The sequence below is a fragment of the Tenrec ecaudatus genome, chromosome 3, assembly GCF_050624435.1.
Source record: "Tenrec ecaudatus isolate mTenEca1 chromosome 3, mTenEca1.hap1, whole genome shotgun sequence".
In the NCBI taxonomy this organism is placed as follows: domain Eukaryota; kingdom Metazoa; phylum Chordata; class Mammalia; order Afrosoricida; family Tenrecidae; genus Tenrec; species Tenrec ecaudatus.
The window spans coordinates 172,500,332-172,521,270 of record NC_134532.1 but is presented as its reverse complement, the minus strand read 5'-3'; the positions used below and the strand labels follow the sequence as shown (position 1 = coordinate 172,521,270).

General features: G+C 41.4%; 1 protein-coding gene across 3 annotated transcripts in view; it reads left to right on the top strand.

The window, feature by feature from the left end:
* Positions 1–13,154, top strand: part of OCIAD1 (OCIA domain containing 1) — a 29,050-nt gene extending 15,896 nt beyond the window's left edge. For 2 of the 3 annotated variants that reach the window (XM_075544361.1, XM_075544360.1), the window contains exons 7-9: positions 4,542–4,717; positions 8,992–9,144; positions 12,369–13,154. In XM_075544361.1, the coding sequence (XP_075400476.1) occupies positions 4,542–4,717; positions 8,992–9,144; positions 12,369–12,406 (367 nt within the window). In that variant the 3' untranslated portion in view covers positions 12,407–13,154. The remainder of the gene's footprint in view (positions 1–4,541; positions 4,718–8,991; positions 9,145–12,368) is intronic. The other variant, XM_075544362.1, reaches the window with a different exon arrangement.
* Positions 13,155–20,939: the final 7,785 nt, after the last annotated feature.

Below are 20,939 nucleotides of genomic sequence, written 5' to 3'. Positions count from 1 at the left end.
GTGTACCAGCTCTGGTCTAGCCGGATTTGAAAGGTAGAATTGGGATCATGATAGTGGGGGGGGGGGGGTGGCGGCGGCGGCGGGAAGCATTAAAGAGCTAGAGGAAAGTTGCATGTTTCATCGTCGCTACATCGCACCCTGATTGGCTCGTCTGCTCCCGAGACCCTTCAGTAAGGGGATGCCCAGTTAGTTGCCTACAGATGGGCTTTGGTCTGCACTCCGCACTCCCCTCATTCATATCGATGTGATTTTTTTCAATGTTTGATACCTGATCCCATAGACACGCAATGATCACACAGGCTGGTGTGTTCTTCTCTGTGGCTTTGTTGCTTCTCAGCTAGATGGCTGCTTGCTTATCTTCACGTCTTTAAGACCCCAGGTGCTACATGTTCTAATAACCAGGCACCATCAGCTTTCTTCACTTTTGCTTATGCACCTGCTTTGTCTTCCGCAATCGTGTCGGTAAGGTGAGCATCATAGAACTGCATAGTGTTTCCAACATGTATGGGTGCTTCCAAAATTTGTGAGGAAATTTCATTATTTTAAAATTCTGTTGTATGGTGAGGGTTAACATCATTGAGTTTTGTTTCTTTTTTGTTTTTAATTTCTGCAATCTAGTCAAAATGCAAAATAAAAATATAGGTACAAAGATACCTACATTTTTATCTTAATAGAGGAACTGGAATCAACTTTATATTCAGTGATGGGAAATAATAGTTCAGTAAAATAACATGACATTGTGAAATTTAAAATATAACTATGAAGTCTGAAGCAACAGTAGTGAAACGTTTCTAATAAACTAAAGTAGGCAGAGTAATACGGTTCTATCAATGTCCCTTTTTTAAAACTTATATATGCATAACAAATCTGAGGGGTGGCATGTAAAGCCTCTCACTCCCTGCCGTGGGGTCAGGACAGGGTAGAACTGCCCTGAAGGTTTCTGAGACTGACAGTCTTTCGGGGAGTAGAAAGCTTTGTCATTCTCCCCTGGAGCCACTGGTGGTTTCAAACTGCTGAGCTTGCAGTTACCAGCCCGACAGACAACCACTATGCCACCAGGGCCCTGCAATTTCTTAAAAGAACGTTCCAATAAAAACACTGAAAGAAGTTGCATGAGGAAGCCGCATGGAAAAATTGTTATCTTTTGATGTCTTTTCTACAACTTTTTGAAGGCCCTATGCCTTCTATATCAAACACAGTGAGATATGCTGTACATATGTCCCTCCTCTTCCTTATTTCACATTTTCTATTGTGAATTTTTAAAAAAGTGTTTAAGGTTTTCAAGGTTAAAAATGTTAACAAGTCGTAGTGAATAGAAGTGTTAACCTCATGAAGAGAAGCTGAAGGGACTACACAGCATCACTGAGCCAAGAAGAATCAATTACTGCGTAACCACTTCAGTAGGTAGCACATGATTGAGGACTAGAGATGCTGACGGAAGGAGTCCAAGCTGCACTGAAGGGGTTAACCGAAAACAAGGATCCAGGAATTGACAGATACCTATTGGAATCTTTAAACAATCTGACAAAGCACTGGAAACACTCATTGGTCTAAACATTTGGATGACAGTTACCTGGCTAGAAGACACCCTTATTTGTGCCATTTCAAAGGAGGGTGATCGAGAGAATCTGAAAATTACAGAGCAATAAAATGTCACATGAAAGGAAAATTTTGTTGAGATTTTTCAAAAACCGTTTTAATCATACATTAACTGGGAGCCACCAGAAACTCAAACTTGATGGATCTTAACCGAAAGCAGAGACTACCTGAAAGGTGTATTACTGACCCTGCAAAGCACTCAACTGGAGACCATCGCAGATGATGAGTGGCATCGAGGAGGAGGAGTTCCGGAACACTTCCTTGCGCTTAAGTGGAGACTCGGCGTGGTCTCAGGCAGTCATTTTCACAGAATCCGGTACAGCCTGGTTCACCATCAGGAAGCATGTCGGTTATAGCCTTTCACTGTAGTTGCTCCGTCTCAACTGGGCAGATAATAGGAGAAGCTGCGCGATCCCAAGCGGAAGGTGGCCTCAGGGTGGGAAGAAGCCTATTAGCAGCTTGCTGTGTGCAGACGACACCTTTGCTTGCTGAATATGAGGAGGCTCGGAGCACTATTGAAGATCAAAAGCTAATCTTTAGTGTGGATTAAAAAACTACCCAAAAATCCTCACCAATAAATAACAGCATGATACGAGGAGAAAAGATTGATGTTGTTACGGATTTTAGTTTGCTAGGATCCATAATCTATGCTTATGGTAGCGGCAGCCAAGAAATCAAAGGACATACTGCATCAGGCATATCTGGTACCCAAGACTTGTTTAAAGTGTTGAAGAATAAAGATGTCTCTGTTAAGGTCTAAGGTGCATGTGGCTCTTCTATGCGGGTCTCTGTTATAACTCCCTCCAGATGATTAGATGGGGTTGTACAAATAGTGTGTGTTAAACGCTGATAGAGGGGTAGTGAAGATCTCCGAAGATCCCCTTGACTTTGAAGGAAAGCGAGCCACCAGCGAAACACATTGGACATCCCTGCCTGAAGTGGTGGAGGCAGCACAAGCCATGCCCCTCTGAGAAGAGGTGAGGGGACCATGAGACAGCAGAGGAGCAGTGTGGAGGCTGAGGTAGAGCAGTAGGCAGGCCCCGTGGCGCACGGAGGCAGAGAGTCCAAGAAACTGAATGACTAAGAGTCTGAAATCAGATTTCAATGATGGAGGAAAGAGGCTGTTGTGGACCAATGGCTGTATCCTGGATGGTGGTATTTTTCTGTTACCTTTCCTAATAAAACCCCGTAATTGTGAGTGTTGTCTATGAATTCTGTTTAGTCATTACAACAAATTTATCAGCTAGAGAAGTAATTGTGTTGGGAGAGAAATGGTTAGACTCAGAATACGTAAAGGAAGGATGGAAAGTGGTGACCTGTCTGACCTCTGCCTTGTGGCATTTGTTTTGGGTTTGTGTGGAGCTAGATTCTGCCATCTTGTGTAGCCGGAGGTTGGATGTGGCCTCCGCACCATTTGCTCAGTGCACCTGACCGAAGCTGCAGTATTTTCAGCCACCTCATGTGCATGTGACAGTTGCACATTGAATAAGGAAGACTGAAGAAGAGTTGATGCATTTGAAGTACAGAGTTGGGAGAGAATTCTGAAAGTTCAGTGGAATGCCAGAATAGGTGGCCGATTTGTCTTGGGAGAAGTGCAACCAGAATGTTCCTGAGAAGTCAAACTGGCAAGACTTGTCTCACATCCTTTGAACATGGTATCAGGAGGCACCCGTCCCTAGTAGAAAAGGGCATCCTACTTTGGAGTGTCAGCATCCGCGAGGAAGGGCCTCAGTGAGAGAGATTGACATGTGGCTGCTCCAGTGGCCTCAGACGTAACCATTGTGGATAACACAGAAGCAGGTCGTGTTTTGTTCTGTTGCTTCGTGGTGACACAGTTAAAACGAACTTGATGCCACCTTACAACAATAACAATTTGTACGGTGAGTAAAGAACTGTGGAAGTCATGTCTGTCCCCTGCCTACAGAAGGGGGAAGGAGACTTTAACTCCACATCTCTCTAAGGAAGATTCCTATTTACCCTATTCTGACACTAAATATCCCTCGCATAGCAGTATCTTTCTGTGCCGGAATCAGTTATCTATTGTGGCCATATCGAACAGTTCTCAGCAGTTACGGAGTTCACTAGGGAACTTACCAGCTTACTACAAGTAAGGATGCGAAAACATAAGGATACAGTTTTTGGGTCTTCAGTACCTCTCCTCAGTCATACAGACAAAGCACATCCCTTTCTCTTCCTCATCCTCTTAATCATGCAGCTCTTTGGCCTCTGCCCTGTGTTGGGCAGATGTAAACACAGTTCCTTTAGCACAGCTCAATGCCTAAAGGACATCCTTCTCTAAGCTGGTCTCCTGCACCAAGACTCTCAGCTTTATCTGTTCTGTGGCCTGGGCTGTTTAAACTTCTGGTCTTGGTGCTGTAGTGTATGGTGCCTCTGTTCCAGCTGCCACTCCCAGTCAGGTCAGAGTTCTCTGCTGGTCTTTTTTCTTGATGGTTGTAGAATTCTTTGTTCCTGCTTCTGAGATGGTTCACTTTATATCCTGTGCACTGGGGAAATGTGACCAGTCCCTGAATTTAGAGCCTTCTTCACCTTAACTGCATGTTCCTCCCCAGTCATTGACTTGGTGGGAGATACAACGCATATGGATAGAAGAATCATAAATAATTTTACTTCACTGCAGTGTTTCACAGAGCTTGGAAGATTCGCAATGTTGGTGGGCAAAAAAGGACAGACTATTGTGTATAAATAATTGTGTTAAAAACCATGATTGTTAAATTATGGCAACATATGTACAAATATGCTTGATAAAATTGATGTATGGATAGTAATAAGAGCTGTAAGAGCCCCCAATAAAATGATCTTTCAATAAACTAAAAAAACACACATTGTTTTGGAAATCAAGAAACTTATTTTTATACTGTAACTTTTAAATATAAGGTGTTTTTTTATACTGTAACTTTTCTTATTTCTTATGTCTTTTTCAGTTACTATTCTCAAAAGCCAAAATATGATTCAAATGCCAGTGGTCATCCATCTTTTGCAACATCCCCAGCATCAGACAACATAGAAGGAGAAGCACTTCCTCGTTATGAACCAATTCCATTCAGTGCTTCCATGAATGAATCTACTCCCACTGGTATTACTGATCATATTGCCCAAGGTAGAAACTTCTCTTGAAATGAATTTCAGCATTTTATGGTCCAACGTATGTATAAACTTTATTTGATGAACTTTTCTTCTGGATACCACCTGCATGTTTCACATCAGTGTAAACTCAACATATTTGTTTGTTTGTTTGCTCATTCATTTCGTTTGTTTCTTCCTTCAACATTTCTTGAGGACCGGTAGGTGTCAGGTATTCTGCCAGCTATGGAAGAGTAAGATCTGGTTCTTGTCTCTGAGACTAACACTCTGTCTGAGGATTGCACAGTGTAAGTGAAAGAAGTAGCCTTTGGGGTTAGGGTCTGGATTTGAATCAGGATTAACATTTGCTAGTTCTGTGACCTTGAACAAGTAACTAATTTGAGATCTTCTCAGTTTTTTGTGCCCCAAGATGGAAATATTTCCTTTAAAGAGCTATTAAAAGTGCATGAAGTAATCCATTGCAATGCCTAGAGGGTAGTAGGGTCTCAGGAAGAGTCAGTCTTTCCTTCAAATTGATTTACAGTGAAAGGTCGTGGAATTAAATAGGAAGTACAGACCCAAAATTCCTTGCTGGCGATCTTAAAAATCTAAAAAAAAGTTTAGAAAATAGTCTACCCGCTCAAAAACTGTATAATCCAGGGCACATAAACCCCTTTGGACCAATAATGAGAGAGTAGCCATACTAGGAGGGGAAGGGGAAGGTGGGGAAGAAAGGGGGAACCGATCACAATGATCTACATATAACCCCCCCTCCCTGGGGGCAATAGAAAAGTGGGTGAAAGGAGACATCAGACAATGTAAAACATGAAAAAATAATAATTTATAAATTTTCAAGGGTTTGGGAGGGAGGGGAAAATAGAGCTGATACCAAGGGCTCAAGTAGAAAGAAAAAGTTTTGAGAATGATGATGGCAACAAATGTGCTTGACACAATGGATGTATTTATGGATTGTGCTAAGAACTGTATAAGCCCACAATAAAATGATTTATAAAAAATGAAAGGGATAAAATTTGACGTGACACAAATCTGTTTATAGCCTTATTTTAGCTTGGTTGTATGTGTCTTCACACACCTCTGCCGCCTCTACATTAAAAAAAAATCATTTTATTGGGGCTCATACAACTCATCACAATCCATACATACATCAGTTGTGTAAAGCACATTTGTACATTCGTTGCCCTCTTCATTCTCAAAACATTTGCTCTCCACTTAAGTCATTATTTTTCCCCTCCCTCCCCGCCCCCACGAACCCTTGCCTCTACATTTAATTGTGGAAATATATATATGTGTGTATATGTATATATATATATATATATATATATATATGCTTACTCATTGCTGCTTTAAATAACTTGACTGGGTGAGCATTAAGTAATATGCATATAAGTATTAAAATAGGTCTCCAAATACGAAAAATGAAATTGCGAAATACATCTGAACCCCAGGGTTTGGGATGAGATACTGTAGTCCCCATAGATTATGCCTTAAAACTCTTGCTGGGAAGCAAAACAGTAAAGCCAGGAACTGGAGCGAGCACATGTGAGGTTCAAGGAAGGAGTGTGGGTATTTGTTGAAGATGGGAGAGCCTAAATTTATATGTAGGTTAAGGCAATAGAGGGGGGAAATGATTATAGATCAAACAAGGTTGCAGAGCAGGCAGATGTTCTGGTGAGCACAGGCAGAAAGGAGTCACTAATGGTGTGTGGCTATTTGCATAGTTAGATTAAGCTTTTAGTTCCTGGGCTGCCTTGGCAGCCTTTCAGGTGCTAGCGGCTCCTGTGTTGGGAAGTAGAAGTCGCTGCGGGAAGATTGGGTCGTTCTGCTCCAGAGAAAGGAAGAGGGCAGGCTGTCACCCTGAGAGAAGAAGCTCTGGAGACCATGGAGATAGAGATAATTAAGGAGATGGTTAATTTTGGATGGGAGGATTTCCTTCTCTTAATCCCTTACTCTCAACTGTCGGATGTAGGAAACCAAAGCCATCCAATTAGAAAAGGGCAGATTAGGAGAAAGCTGTTAGTCATGTCTCTTCTCCTCGTCTCTTACCACATCTCTCCTTTTAGCTGATTCTCAAGGTCAAATCCATTTCACCTCTAGTCATTCATGAACACATTCTTTGTAATGGCTTGTGTCTTTTCATTTGTATTAGAAATCTGTTGCATAATTTATTTTTTTACACATAAGTCAACAAAAAGCCTTTTGATAGCCCGCCCACAGCCTTAGGGCAAGACCCCTATTTAAGTGTCTTATGCCCTCCACACCCGCTGTCCATCTGTTCACTGCTCTGCTTTCTGACCCCCTTCTCTCAATCAAGTTAGCTACCCCTTAACTGCTGTGCACATCGGCCAGTAGGGCCTGCCTTTGCGTTACCCCAGCTACGCCTCCCTGGCCGGATGCTTGTCTTTGGAACCTCCCCTTCTAGCTCTCCTCTCATCAGAATGTCGAGAGGATTCTTCAGAGTTGAAAGCACTCCCTCACAAGTGATGTGAGACTAACAGATTATTACAGTTAGATAAACTTCTGTGCTGTTTGATACTTTCCCTTCCTTCCAGCTCTGTATAACCAACCACCCGAAGTAGTAAGTGTGCCCATCCACGCTGAAAGTAGAGCAGTGGTTCACAGTAAATGAAGGAACAGTCAGCGGCTTGAATCTCAGAGCTGGCCGTCTCGTCTGTAAACTTCACAGCCCTGCAAATTCTGGGCAGTTCTAACCTGACCTTTGGGGTTACTGTGAGTTCGAGTTGACCCAGTGGCAATGGGTGGTTTTAGAGTGTGTACTCTTTATTTACACAGTATAGACTTTCAGTTTGGCTTTTATAAGTGGAGAAAACTTGCATCCAATCTTCTTTCTATTTCCATTTTCATTTTGTCACAGATTTTCAAAACAAAGTATTTTCCTGTTGCATAAGAAGTACTGGACTTGGAAGGAACTTTAGAGATGATCTAGTCAGACTTCCATGTTTCACAATTGATAAAACAGATTCGGAGAAAGCGTAGTGATTTGCCCAAGGTCACCTGTTCTGGTTGGGGACGTGGGGGTAGGGGGTGTATAAGAGCCCCGGTTTCCTGACTCCATATCTCTTACAGACTCTGTTTTAGAAGTTGTAAAATGACATTTTTTTGTGATGGGAAAATTAACAATTATGTAATGTAAATGAAATATAATGTGCGTTTAAACCTAATAATAGGAAAAAATTCATTTTCCATTGTGGTATAATATCTGAATGAATAGGAATCTAAGACCTTTTTTGCTTAGACATTTTTGCAGTTTACAGAAAAGCTTATGATTGAAAACATTATATAAAGTTTAGTTGTGTTGCTTTAAAATGTCATCATTTACTGGAACTCTATTAATGAATTTCAAAAGGTTATTGCTTACAAAGAAGGTTTTTAAAAATTTCTTTTGATACTACATTAAAAGGATATATCCAATTTTATATCATTGAAAACCTTTGTGGAACAATAATTTTGGTGTGGTGTGAAAGAGTATGTTAGGCGGTTCATTCTGTTAACACTGATTACTTTCTATAAGAATGTTTACATGGCATTTTTTACTTGTTTGTACATTTTCCAACTGTGTTCAATATTTGGTCCTGCCACCTAAATTAAGAATAACTTCTCTTACTTAGCATCAATATTTGACTCTTTGATAATACATGCTTACACTCTAGTCATTTAGAGACTTCGAAATAAATGTTGGCACGTAGGCACACATTCATATGATAGCCAACATTTTTTGCACCTTACTGTTGCATGTGTTAAATCAAAGCAAAAAATTATGCGTGCCTTAATTAAAGGCTACGCTTTATACTTGTCACTTAACTTTTCTCAATGTAGAAATGGAAAGGTAATTTTTAAAAATAATTAGAGTTGCTTAGATATAGACTAGGATCATAACATTTAACTGAAAATAAAGACTAAACTCGGGAATTGGGTTCGATCACGTTTTGTTCGGTTGTCACCAGCGTATTTCTCATCTGTCTTAGAGCAGCGTTGCGGTTTAACCGGTGGAAACTGTACAGTTACATATAGTGCTGATCCTTCTCTGACTCTGCTTAATATTTTTTTCATTTTTGATGCTGATAAGCTATGGAAATAAAAGGCTTAAGGAGGAAGTCGAATTTAGTGTTTTAGTCATCTGGGGGACAATAGACTTCCTTTTGAAAGGTGGTCATGATTTGATCTTTTATTTTGCTTCATTCTAATTTAATTGTTAAGCAAGGGAATCTGCAAATTTAATTGTTTAGGGTTTATTCACATCCTTTTATCACGATTTATTAACTGTTGTTTTAGGACCTGATCCCAACATTGAAGAAAGTCCTAAAAGAAAAAATATTACATATGAGGAATTAAGGAATAAGAACAGAGAGTCCTATGAAGTCACTTTAACACAAAAGACTGACCCCTCAGTAAGACCTATGCAGGAGAGAGTGCCTAAAAAAGAAGGTATGGTAGTTTAGACTTCTTAGACTTATAAGATAAAAACTTAAATTACTGTGCTATTTAATTTCTCAAGTGATTAAAATTCCAAAGATTAAAGAATAGTTATTTCACATTCACTGATTTTTTTCATTTAAGGTGCTCGTTCTTGTGTTATAAAATAATGCCGCTCCAGTAGTAGGATTTAGTAGGGTAAGGTTATTTTTCCAGTAACAACTCAGAAATAATCCATTCATTTGACTTATTTTTCCCTTCTAAGGAGTGACCTTGGGATCTCGCTTTTTTTTTTACCCTTGTTATGCATGACTATTGCGTAAAGTCAGATCTGGTGACCGCGGTGCACCAGAGAATCAGGATTGCTTTTCTTCTATGTTTATCAAATTGAACAAGAATTGTGTGCCTTCCAAACTAGCTTTAAAGGAATTTCCAAAAGGGGAATTTTGACTTTTTTTTTAAATAGTTACTTGCTTTATTATTAATTATAAATTTTAAGTTACATGGTAGATAATCAATAGGGGCTCTAAGTTGTTTTGGACAAGATGTACAATTCCCAAAATAAATTTTATATCAAAGATGTTTTCCTCTAATGGAGATGTGAAATTTCAGTAAAATTTTAGAGGTGTTTCTGTGTAGAATTATTCCTGTCTTGGGAAATTTTAGAAGATGTATCATTGTTTCAAAGTTTTCTATTCACTACTGAAGAAATTGAAAGAGAGCCTCCGTGCCTTCGCGTTCATCTGCTACAAAGAAAGCAGAGACCTTAGGATCCACAGCAGTTTTTATTCTGATCCTTTATGCTTGTAATTGTTAATAGTGGTCTTCATTTAGTATTCTTTTTATAATGGAGAGCGCCTTTGTGGTGGTACTGATGTAAAAACCTTTCAAATAGAATTGTAACCTACAGATAAGTTTAATGTTTTTCATTTTAAAGTACTTTACATAAATCACATACACCCAGCGGCTCTTACGCAGCAATATGTAGAGGATTATATTGGTAGCATTGTTCCGTTTATTGACTTGGAGATTTAGACTGTAAGCTCCATGAGGGTAGAGAACCCCTCCCCCATTTCTATCATCCAGTATGTGCCTGCTGAGCCCAGTGCGTGCACTGAACGCTCAGGAGCGCATTTGGTTGTGTAGCGATAGAAGAGGAAGTCTGCCCCTTTGGCACTTGCTGGCTTTTGACATCTGTGGTTGATTGAGTCCTTCTGTTGCTGTGATACAGGAATATGAAATGTTTTTTAGTATGAAAAGAAAGTTGACTCTCTTTTTGGTACTTGTATGTAATTTCCACGGAAATAAATCAGTTGTGAAATAGTGTCAGAGAATGTTCTCCTCTTGAACTAGAAAATAGGGGAAAAAAATAGGAATTAATAGTATAGATTGTAAGGTTGGGAAGTTTTAGTGAAAATTATGGAGTAAGTTTGTGGGTTATTTAGGGTTTTTTTTGAGACACTGGTAATTCTTAAACTTAAAATTTATATAAGGTAAATAATCAGGATAACGAATATAATTTTAATGTATTTATAATATACATTAAAATTTCTTTCATTGGCTTTACCCTAAACAGATATTTTAAAGAGTAGTATTTCATGATATTAAATATTGCTTTACCAAAAAAATCTTCTCTTTGGTGTTAATGAATCCTTGTGAGATACATTTTAATATGTAGATAACTTGGTGGGATTACATTTGCTGAATACAGAGATACAATTGCCTTATGTAACTCATGTAAATTAAGAATGATTATAGTACCTTCCTCATAGGATAGTCAAAAGAATCACGTGAGTCAATGTGTGAAAAACCCTTAGGACCCTGAGTGACGCATGATAAACTTGGATTATTAAACTATATTTTAAGAATATGTATTTACTTAGATAAAAGAATCTATTAGCATTTCTATTATCTTATAAATACAGTTACTTTGAGTTTTTGTGATAAATGACATTGCTAACTTTATGTAATACATAATCACCATAGTCAGTGGTGATAAACCTTTTTTTTCTTTTTAAGATAAATACTGCTATGTAGAATGCAGTGTGTTGTTTTTAATCTGGTTAATTCATTGGCTTTTCCCCTACTTGTGTAGATGTTTTTTTCTCGAAATTCCATTTTCCTTCTGAGTACATAAGAAGTGTCAAAGGTGCAATGCTAACCACCCACTTTTTGCTTTTATTGATGGCATGAACTATGGCTAATGTAGTGCTTTAGATCAGAAGGGTCCTCACACTTGGACAGTTATTGAGGATTTCAAAAAAATTTTGTGTATGGATTATATTTATTGATATCTAATAAATGGAAAATTAGGATTAAGAAGAAACACGTAAGCATGCGTTCCGTTATCTGAGTAGTGTCATGGCACATCCGGCAGCGTATGGAGAACTGGATCCTGGAGTCATGCGGACAGGGAAGAGGCAGAGAGGAAGCCCAGGGGCACAATCATGACCGGAGTTTTGACTGTGTGAACTCCTAGTCCATGTGTGCAACTGCTGCTGCTGCTCGCTTTGATTGGTTCGGTCTCGAAGCGTTTGTAATTCACAGCCAAAGGCTGTGCAGACCAGAAAGTCTACAAAGTCACAGGAATATTAAAAGTAGCGCTTTCCTCTTGTATTACTGCTCACAGGAGCAAAGATTGAATTAACTACAACTTGAATACTTAACTGTGTCTTTTGGGGTAACAAGATTAAGCATTTTCTTTCTGTTTAGAAACCTCGTGCTGTGGTAGAATGGCACCTTTGTTTAGCTGATCTGACACTGTTGGAAAAGCATCCGGACATTGGATTGAAAGTGATCTGTATAGATTTCAGTTCTACTTGTCTATTAGATTTGTACCTTGGGCAAGTTACTAATGTTTTCTCAACTGAAAAATTGGATTGCACGTACAAGAATGTAAAGGTCTTACACAGGGCATTAGTATTTATGGCCGGTCCCCTGCTCACAAGCTGTTAGTCACTGGAGAGAGAAACAACTTTTCTTCCTTAAAGTTACAAACTTTTTTTAAAAGCAGTTTTATTGGCATGTAGTTTACATATCATACAATTCAGTAGTTCAGTCTATCATATGAAGGAGAATTGTGCAATCATCACCGCATCGATTTTAGAGCACCTCCCCCCACTCTTCGTAGTTCAATCACCTTTAAAATCAGCTGTGCAATCTCAGTCTAGTACTCCCCCTCCCCCACTCCTTCATGTATCATGCGAGACCCTCAATTGTTTGTGCTTTTTTCCTAGTTAAAGTAAACAAATACGGAGATACGTGGGATGAGTGAAAATGACGACATTGGACCTGCTGAAGGCATTTCATTCTCCAGCTTCCTCTGGGTGGTGAGGACTAGCTGCATGCTTGGAAGTCGGCAGCAGGCCTCAGAAACATCGATAACCAGGGGTTTGCGGTTTTAAAGAAAAACAGACTTAAATGTTATGTTTTGTAGGTGTACTCACCTTGGGGAACTGTTTGAATGATGGTATTATACCATGATTGTATGCAGTTATGAAACTGTTTTAAAAGGTAAAGGCAAAGCTACTTGTTTCAAACGGTCCTGAGATCCATGGTAAGCCGTAGAATCAGCATACAGGCATCCCTGGTGTATTGTGCTTCATGGATACACACGCTGTTCCTTACAGACGGGAAGTCTGCGACGACCCTGCGCTGAACAAGCCTAGCTGCGCCGTTTCTTCATCAGCATGTCCTTACATCTCTCTCTCTCCCATTTTGGTCATCTTCAAAAATCTTTCAAGTGTTTTGTAATGTGGTTGCACATGTAACAAGCTACAGTGTATTGTAAACATAACTTGTATGTGTACTGGAAACCCCCCCAAAAAAATCCGTGTGACTTGCTTTATTGCGTCACTCGCTTTATTGCAGCTGTTTGGAGCTGAAGCTGCAGTATCTGAGGTACGCCTGGTGAGAGCACGCAGAATCTTGAGTGTTAAGCTTCATCTCCAAACATTATACAATTCTTTCTCCAGTGTTTGCTGTATTGTTTATGACAAATAAAGGAACAAGCAATCGCTCAAGTCTTCATTTTATGGTTTTTATCAATTTAGTTCCTATTTAAGGGTAATTATAAGCAGTGATATGTTGTTGTGAGGAAAGTGCTATGCTGAAAGTGACTCATGAATGAATGTAAGTCAATAAGCAGCAATCTGCCAAGTACCCTAAAAACAAATAAGTCATGTTAAAAATATCTGCAGATTCCAGGAGAAGGAGAGTTTGATAGATATACATTCTTGTTCTTCAGTATTGACGTGCTAATTGTTACTGGCTCAGGGGAGTTGAAAGTGAATTTTTGATCTAAAGTAAAGTCTACTTATATTACATTTCACCCAGACACATTATATTCCAATTAGCTCTTGCAAATATCCAAAATTCAGTGGTTTAAAACTAATCTCTTTCTGGTTTTCTGTGGGAATTAGGGCTCCGCTTGAGCGGGACAGAACTGGAACAAGGAGCTGGAGCAGTGGGATCGTTTTCATTTCCGTTCAGGACTTTGTCATGCCTCGTCTCTGGGACAGCGTGGTTTCCCCACGGTCTTGCATGTTCAGGGTGGCCGGACTGTACTTCGTGCTCCAGTGCCCGTGTTCAGCAAGCACACTTTTTATGTACGACCAAGCCTCAGGGCCATTTCCACACAGACCTGTCAGCCTCCATCAGCACCAAATCCCCATTTAAGGATATGTGAGATAGAAGACTACTGTGACATCTTTTCTTTTTTTTTAACAATTTATTAGGGGCTCATACAACTCTTATCACAATCCATACATATACATACATCAATTGTGTAAAGCACATCTGTACATTCTTTGCCCTAATCATTTTCTTTTTTTCTCTCCTTTTTTTTTTACATTTTATTGGGGGCTCATACAACTCTTATCACAATCCATACATATACATACATCAATTGTATAGAGCACATCCATACATTCCCTGCCCCAATCATTCTCAAAGCATTTGCTCTCCACTTAAGCCCTTTGCATCAGGTCCTCTTTTTTTTTCCCCCTCCCTCATGTGCCCTTGGTAATTTATACATTGTTATTTTGTCATATCTTGCCCTATCTGGAGTCTCCCTTCCCCCCCTTCTCTGCCGTCCCTCCCCCAGGGAGGAGGTCACATGTGGATCCTTGTAATCAGTTCCCCCTTTCCAACCCACTCACCCTCTACTCTCCCAGCATCACCCCTCACACCCTTGGTCCTGAAGGTATCGTCCACCCTGGATTCCCTGTGCCTCCAGCCCTCATATGCACCAGTGTACAACCTCTGCCCTATCCAGCCCTGCAAGGTAGAATTCGGATCATGGTAGTTGGGGGGAGGAAGCATCCAGGATCTGGGGGAAAGCTGTGTTCTTCATCGGTACTACCTCGCACCCTAATTAACCCATCTCCTCTCCTAAATCCCTCTATGAGGGGATCTCCATTGGCTGACACTTGGGCCTTGGGCCTCCACTCTGCACTCCCCCTTCATTCAATATGGTATATATATATACACACACATATATACATACATACACACACATATATATACATAAACCTTTTTTTTTTCATGATGCCTTATACCTGGTCCCTTGGCACCTCGTGATCGCACCGGCTGGTGTGCTGCTTCCATGTGGGCTTTTTTGCTTCTGAGCTAGATGGCTGCTTGTTCACCTTCAAGCCTTTAAGACCCCAGACACTATCTCTTTTGATAGCCGGGCACCATCAGCTATCTTCACCACATTTGATTATGCACCCATTTGTGTGACATATTTTCAGTCCAACCATTGGTCAGTAATTCACAACCACTTACATGCAAAATAAGCTCATCCATTTTCCCAAGACCCCCAAATCTGATCCCTTGCTAACAACACAGTGTGGAAAGTCATAATTGAGTATGGACAGTCTCTTAAGGTATGGCTTTCTGCATATCATTCTTTTAGATCACTTTCCCAAACTGGGGACTACCACCCTGGGTGTGGGGTGGGGGCACTGGAACGATCCATGGCAGATAAACCGGAAACCAAACTCGCTGCCACTGAGTCAGTTTTGACCCTTCAGGATAGTGTAGAACTGCCCCTGTGGGTTTTGGAGGCAAACTAGTCTAGAAAGCCTCATCTTTTCTGTGAGGAGCAGTAAGTGGTTTCAAACTTCTAACCTCTTGCTTAGCCATCCAATGTGTAAGAACCACTGAGCATACCTAAGCTTGATGCTGGATTATGAGTTCTAGTATTAATGTTTTTCATCACGCAGGGGTGCGGAGTAACTTTTTTTTTTTCTGAGGAGGACATGGTAGGCCAAATAGGTCAGTGAACCCATGTTCTCAGCTGAAGATCTGCACTAAATGTATCCGTCTTTCCCCTACAGTGTGTTCAGTAGAGATACTGTAGATGTTCAAATGGGAGAGGGGGGACATCCTTAAAATTTGGAAGCCCCTTGTTCGGGGCAGATATGCGGCACGTTTTCCGGCTTTTTGAGGTCTTTGACAAAGGCTTGAGCGAAGGCTCTCGCCCTCGTTAGACATGTTTGCCTGGAGCCCATTCACGAGTATGAGCATGCAGGCCGCACAGACTGCCCCAATCCTATTTCCCCAGACTTTCATCTGAAAACAAAATAATCTGGTTTTTATATCATCTCTTCATTTTATTTTAGACAATGAGAAAAAGCCAGGTGGCACCATTACCACCACCTAAAAAGCTTAGCTAGATGGAATAAGAATCCTTTTTGGCTTCCAAAATCTATCTTGTTACAGTCCTGACCTGACTGGCAGGCTCCTTGGATACTCTAGGCTTCTTTTAACACCCCCTTAGCCTTTTTAAGTTCTTCCTCAACTCCACATGCCTCTGTCCTCAACTCAGTCGTGTTTTGTAGTGAAAACACATTAAGCTACCAAGTTTGTTCATTTGCGCATTAGGGTTTGATCAGAAAAGCAAGCATTTTTTCCTAAATAATAAAATTGCAAAAAACTCACTGTCATTGAGTTCATTTTGACTCAGTCGACCTACTCCTTTGGGTTACCAAATCAGTACATCTTTACAGGAGCAGAAAGCCTCATTTTTCTCCCAAGGAACAGCTGGTGGGTTTGAACTGCCAACCTTGTGGCAAAAACCCACTCAGTTATCAGTGCTCCATATAAAAGAGTTTATTCGCCTAGTAGTGATTCCAGTTGTAGTGGCTGCGGATAGTTTTGGTAGGCTGTGTGTCTGCATCTAGTGTTGAAATTTCTATAGGCCAGCCAGTCTAACAATTCAGAGGTAATATTGGAAACCAGGAGAATAAAATAAAACCTCTGCTGCTTCCATCTTCAACTTGGTGCTGTGGGCGACCTGCAGCAGAAAGACATGCGCTTTGTCAGCGGTCTCACTCGGATCAAGGCTTGATGCCAAAGAAGGGATGTGGCTGGGTAGTGTCCACTCAGTGAAGGGGATTGGGACCGCCTGCCGCGAGCCAGCCTGTTGGCAGGTGCTAAGGAAAACTCAAGGAGACAGGATCCAGTCCAATTGAACTGTCTCCCTGAACAGGGGAAGGGTTGGTTGGTTGTTTGTAATCACTTTATTGGGGGCTCTTACAGCTCCTATCACAATCCATCCATCTATTATGTCAAGCACATTTGTACATATGTTGCCACCATTATTTAAAGAATATTTTCTTTGTATTTGAACCCTTGATATCAGCTCCTCATTTTTCCCTCCACCACCCTCCCTCCATGAACCCTTTGATAAATTCTAAACTATTATTTTCATATCTTCCATTGTCTGCTGTCTCCCTTCACCCACTTTTCTGTTAGTCTCTGAGGGGTGGGAGAAGGGGGGCAAATGTTATATGTCAGTTGTGATCAGTTCCTCCTCCCCCCCCTCATCCCTCTACCCTCCCAGTATTGCTACTCTCATTATTGATCCGGCGGGGGGGGGCGGTTATCTGTCCTGGATTCCCTATATTTCGAGCTCTTATCTGTACCAGTGTACAGCCTCTGGTCTAGTCGAATTTGTAAGGTAGAATTGGGGTCATAATAATGGGGGAAGGAAGTATTAAAGAACTAGGGGAAAGTATGTTTCATTGTTGCTACACTACACCCTGACTGGCTCATCTCTTCCTTGTGACCCTCAGTAAGGCATTGTCCAGTTGTCTGCAGATGGGCTTTGGGTCCCCACCCTGCCCTTCCTGTCTTTCATATTGATATTTTTTGTTCTGGGTCTTTGATGCCTGATATCTGATCCCATGGACACCTCGTGATCGCACAGGCTGGTGTGCTTCCATGTGGATTTTGTTGCTTCTCAGCTAGATAGCCGCTTGTTTATCTTCAAGCCTTTAAGACCCCAGAGGCTCTTATCTTTTGATAGCAGGACACCATCAGCTTTCTTCACATTTGCTCTGCACCCATTTTGTCTTCAGTGATAGTGTCAGGAAGGTGAAGATCACAGAGTGCCGGGTTATTAGAACAATGTTAATGTGTTGCGGGAATACTTGAGGCCCAATGTCCACCTGCTACCTTAATACTTAACATGAATATATGTACATACATCTATGTCCCTATCATTATATATAAAAATATTTACATATGTACATGCTTGTCTTTAGACCTCTCTAAATGTCTTTTGCCTCCTAGTTCTTTCCTCTATTTCCTTTATCTTTCCTCTAGTTCCACTATCACATTTGATCTTCACTCAACTTTCATTAGCTCCTCTGGGCTACATTGCACTTGACCAAGCCCCACCAGGCATCCTATACCCTCCTCACCATCGATTTTAGATCACTGGATATTCCCTTGTCCCTGGGTTTGTTTGCTACCCGCTTCCTTTCCCTCGCCTTCCCCTCTCCCATGTCTCCCAAACCGTTTTTCTCCTCCGGATTGTTTATCCCGGCTAACTTATCTAGATAGACATGCAAAACCAATAATAAACACAAAACAGCAAAGCAACAAAAAAAAAAAGCCTATAAATAGTTTCCAATTGCGTCTGATGGGGTGCCACGCCCTGGCCCAAAAGTCTATATTTTGCATTCCCTGGAGACTTCATTGCTTTTCTCCCTTTGCACTCTGTTGCACACCCTTAGTGTTTCTTCCCGGTGTGACGGGGTCACATCAGGCACAATTTCCACGCTGTCTCCATTGTTGACCCCTGTAGCGCTATGTTCAGTGAGGGACATCTTGTCTCGTTATGGGGCCGGCCCTATGGTCCTCTCTGTGCATTGACTGCTCAGAGCAGGAATATCGCTCTAGGGGCTTGGTGGATCAGGATGTGCTCCACTATCTCTCCTCTCTTAGTTTGCTCCTATGTGTTCTGATCAGACACACCTCTACCTGAGCTGTAGCTTCAGTGCTGTCCTCTAGTGCATTCTTTGGGGTGGGGAATGGGGGTCCACATAGCTGGGATTGGGTTCGGCCCTGGAGACCTCTCTATTATTCGCTGCTTCATGCTGGTATGGTGCATTCCTGTCTTGGCACACCCGGTTGAGGTGTGGTCCCTTTCTCCCTCTCTTTTATGACTGTCCCCCCACTGGCCCTGGGGGCATTCCAGGAGCTGCCCCTCCTAGCCTGAAAATCTATTTGGGGACTCTTTAGGAGCTTTGTAGCTTTGCTTTGCTCCTGTTGCTGATCTGCCCTGGGTCCCCAGTATTGTCCCCTGCCCCAGTATGATCCAGTGAGGTGACAGAATGTCTGGAGCCATTGTTCAGCCCTACAGTCCTCTCTGTGCCTTAGCAGCTCCGTGCAGGGAAGTCGCCCTCTGGGCTTGGTGGGCCGATATGGGGTCTAAACTGTCCCTTTCTCTTGGTTTTTCTTTCTTGGTTTTTTTCCGTGTGGGTGTGACATGCCCGCCCCTCTCCAGCCTGTAGGTCTCGTGTTGTTCTCTGCAGCACATGCTTCTAGGGAGGGGGTCTGTTTGGCTCTGATCCTGGTCAGCCAATATTTTCACCCATTGCTCCACGTGCTTACATTGCCCCCAAGGATGGTGCGCTGTGGTGGGGTCTGCATGCACAGTCCCATTCTGTGGAGACATAACCAATACTCTCTCCTTGGGTGGGTTAGTGCTCTGCTCAGGAAGGGGTTTTATACATTTAGGAAAGGAAGGACCTGGAAAAGGGGCATTGGTAATTTTATAACTTAAGTTACAAGGTATGGGTGGTGGTCAGTGGTCATAGTTATCAATATGCCCCCTACTTAAATGAACATTTTTCTAGCATTTCTTATAACTTTAATAGGCCTCGCAATTTACCATTCGCACATGACCTCCCCATTATATCTTCAGACTGTAATCCTCTCCCTATTGTTGGCATCAGCGGAGGGCCACCTGCCCACCTTACACTCCCCACTGCAGAACCCATTATCTTGCTAGTGGTCTTTCCGAGGTACAGTGTCCAATACATATGGGTTAGACTATGTGCAAAACCAAGCCACCTGCAATGCTTAAAATTATTCTACCTACAGTTACAGCTAGTGCTCGGAGACATGGTTTTTCAGGACTAGTAGGATGTGAATTAATGCCACAGGCCTTAGCTGCTTAGTTTAGTCAACTTACTTTGATTGAATGTTTTGAAATCAACTTGCATAGGCATTTTTTTCTGATCCCCCTGCTACATGCCTCTTGCCTTTAATGCCTATAACCAGTCACACATGACAGAGCCTCACACATGAAGCAAGTCTTCTATTTCTATACTTGTGCCTCTGTAATTTTTCTTGATCATGATATTCTCTGCAACAGAACTGGCTTTATATTTAATTTGAAGCAAACCTCAATCAAACACTTGTTACCCATTAAGTCAACCAAGCCAAGTGTTTCAGTGCTGGCCTTTATTTCTCTTTCCTTATTTGTATAGGTTTTAAATAGTTTTACTGGCATATACTTCACATATCGTACAATCTGGTGGCATAATGGTTACAAATGGGACTGTGATCCAAAGGTCAGCAGTTCAAAATCACCAGCCGATCTGCAGGAGAAAGACAAGGCTTTCTACTCCTGTAAAGAGTTACAGTCTTGGGCACTCACAGAGATAGTTCCACCCTGTCTTACAGGGTTGCTATGAGTTGGCATTGACTAAGTGACCGTGATTTTTAAAAATTAAGAGTTTTGCAATCACCACTACAATCAATTTCAGAACATTTTTTCTCATACTCATTAGCTCCCCGTTTCCCCCCAACCTCCCCTGCCATGCACCTAGGTAATTATTAATACAGTTACCGTCTCTATAAATTGACCTATCCTAGATTTCTTATACAGGAAATTGTACAAAACACAAAGAGGAAGAAACAATGACAAGGCAACAGAGAACGACCTTAATCAAAAAGACAACATTAAAAACTTAAAACCACTTTAAAATGGGCCCAAGGGGACATCAAATGATGAGGTGTTACAATTTACCCATCTGCAGGGTCAGCTTTACAATGCTCTCTGTCTCACAGCAAGGCTACTCCCATCCCTGGACCAGGCTCAGAGGGGATTCACCAGAGGCTTAATCCATGTAGGACCCTGCAAATGGAGTCTGGGCTTCAGCTGGCAAACAAAGCCTTCTGCAAACTGGGTGTTTCTCCTCAGGATTTAGGTTTTTAGTTTTTTAAATCCTTGGGTCACACAGGCTGCTGTACTCCCATGCAGACTCAGTTGAAGCCCTACTTCCATAGCTGCTTGTTTGAAGACAAGTCTCTAAGACCCCAGATGCTGTTGTTTTTGATAGCCATTAACCATATTGTTTCTTCACCACACTGTGCTATTACACCCATATCGTCAGTGATCCCCAGGGCGAGTAGCAAGTAAGACCATGTAATAAGGACTAATTGTTTTTAGATTGGGGCCATAATTAAGTATAAGCCCCACACTCACTCATGTATCAGTGGTTTGT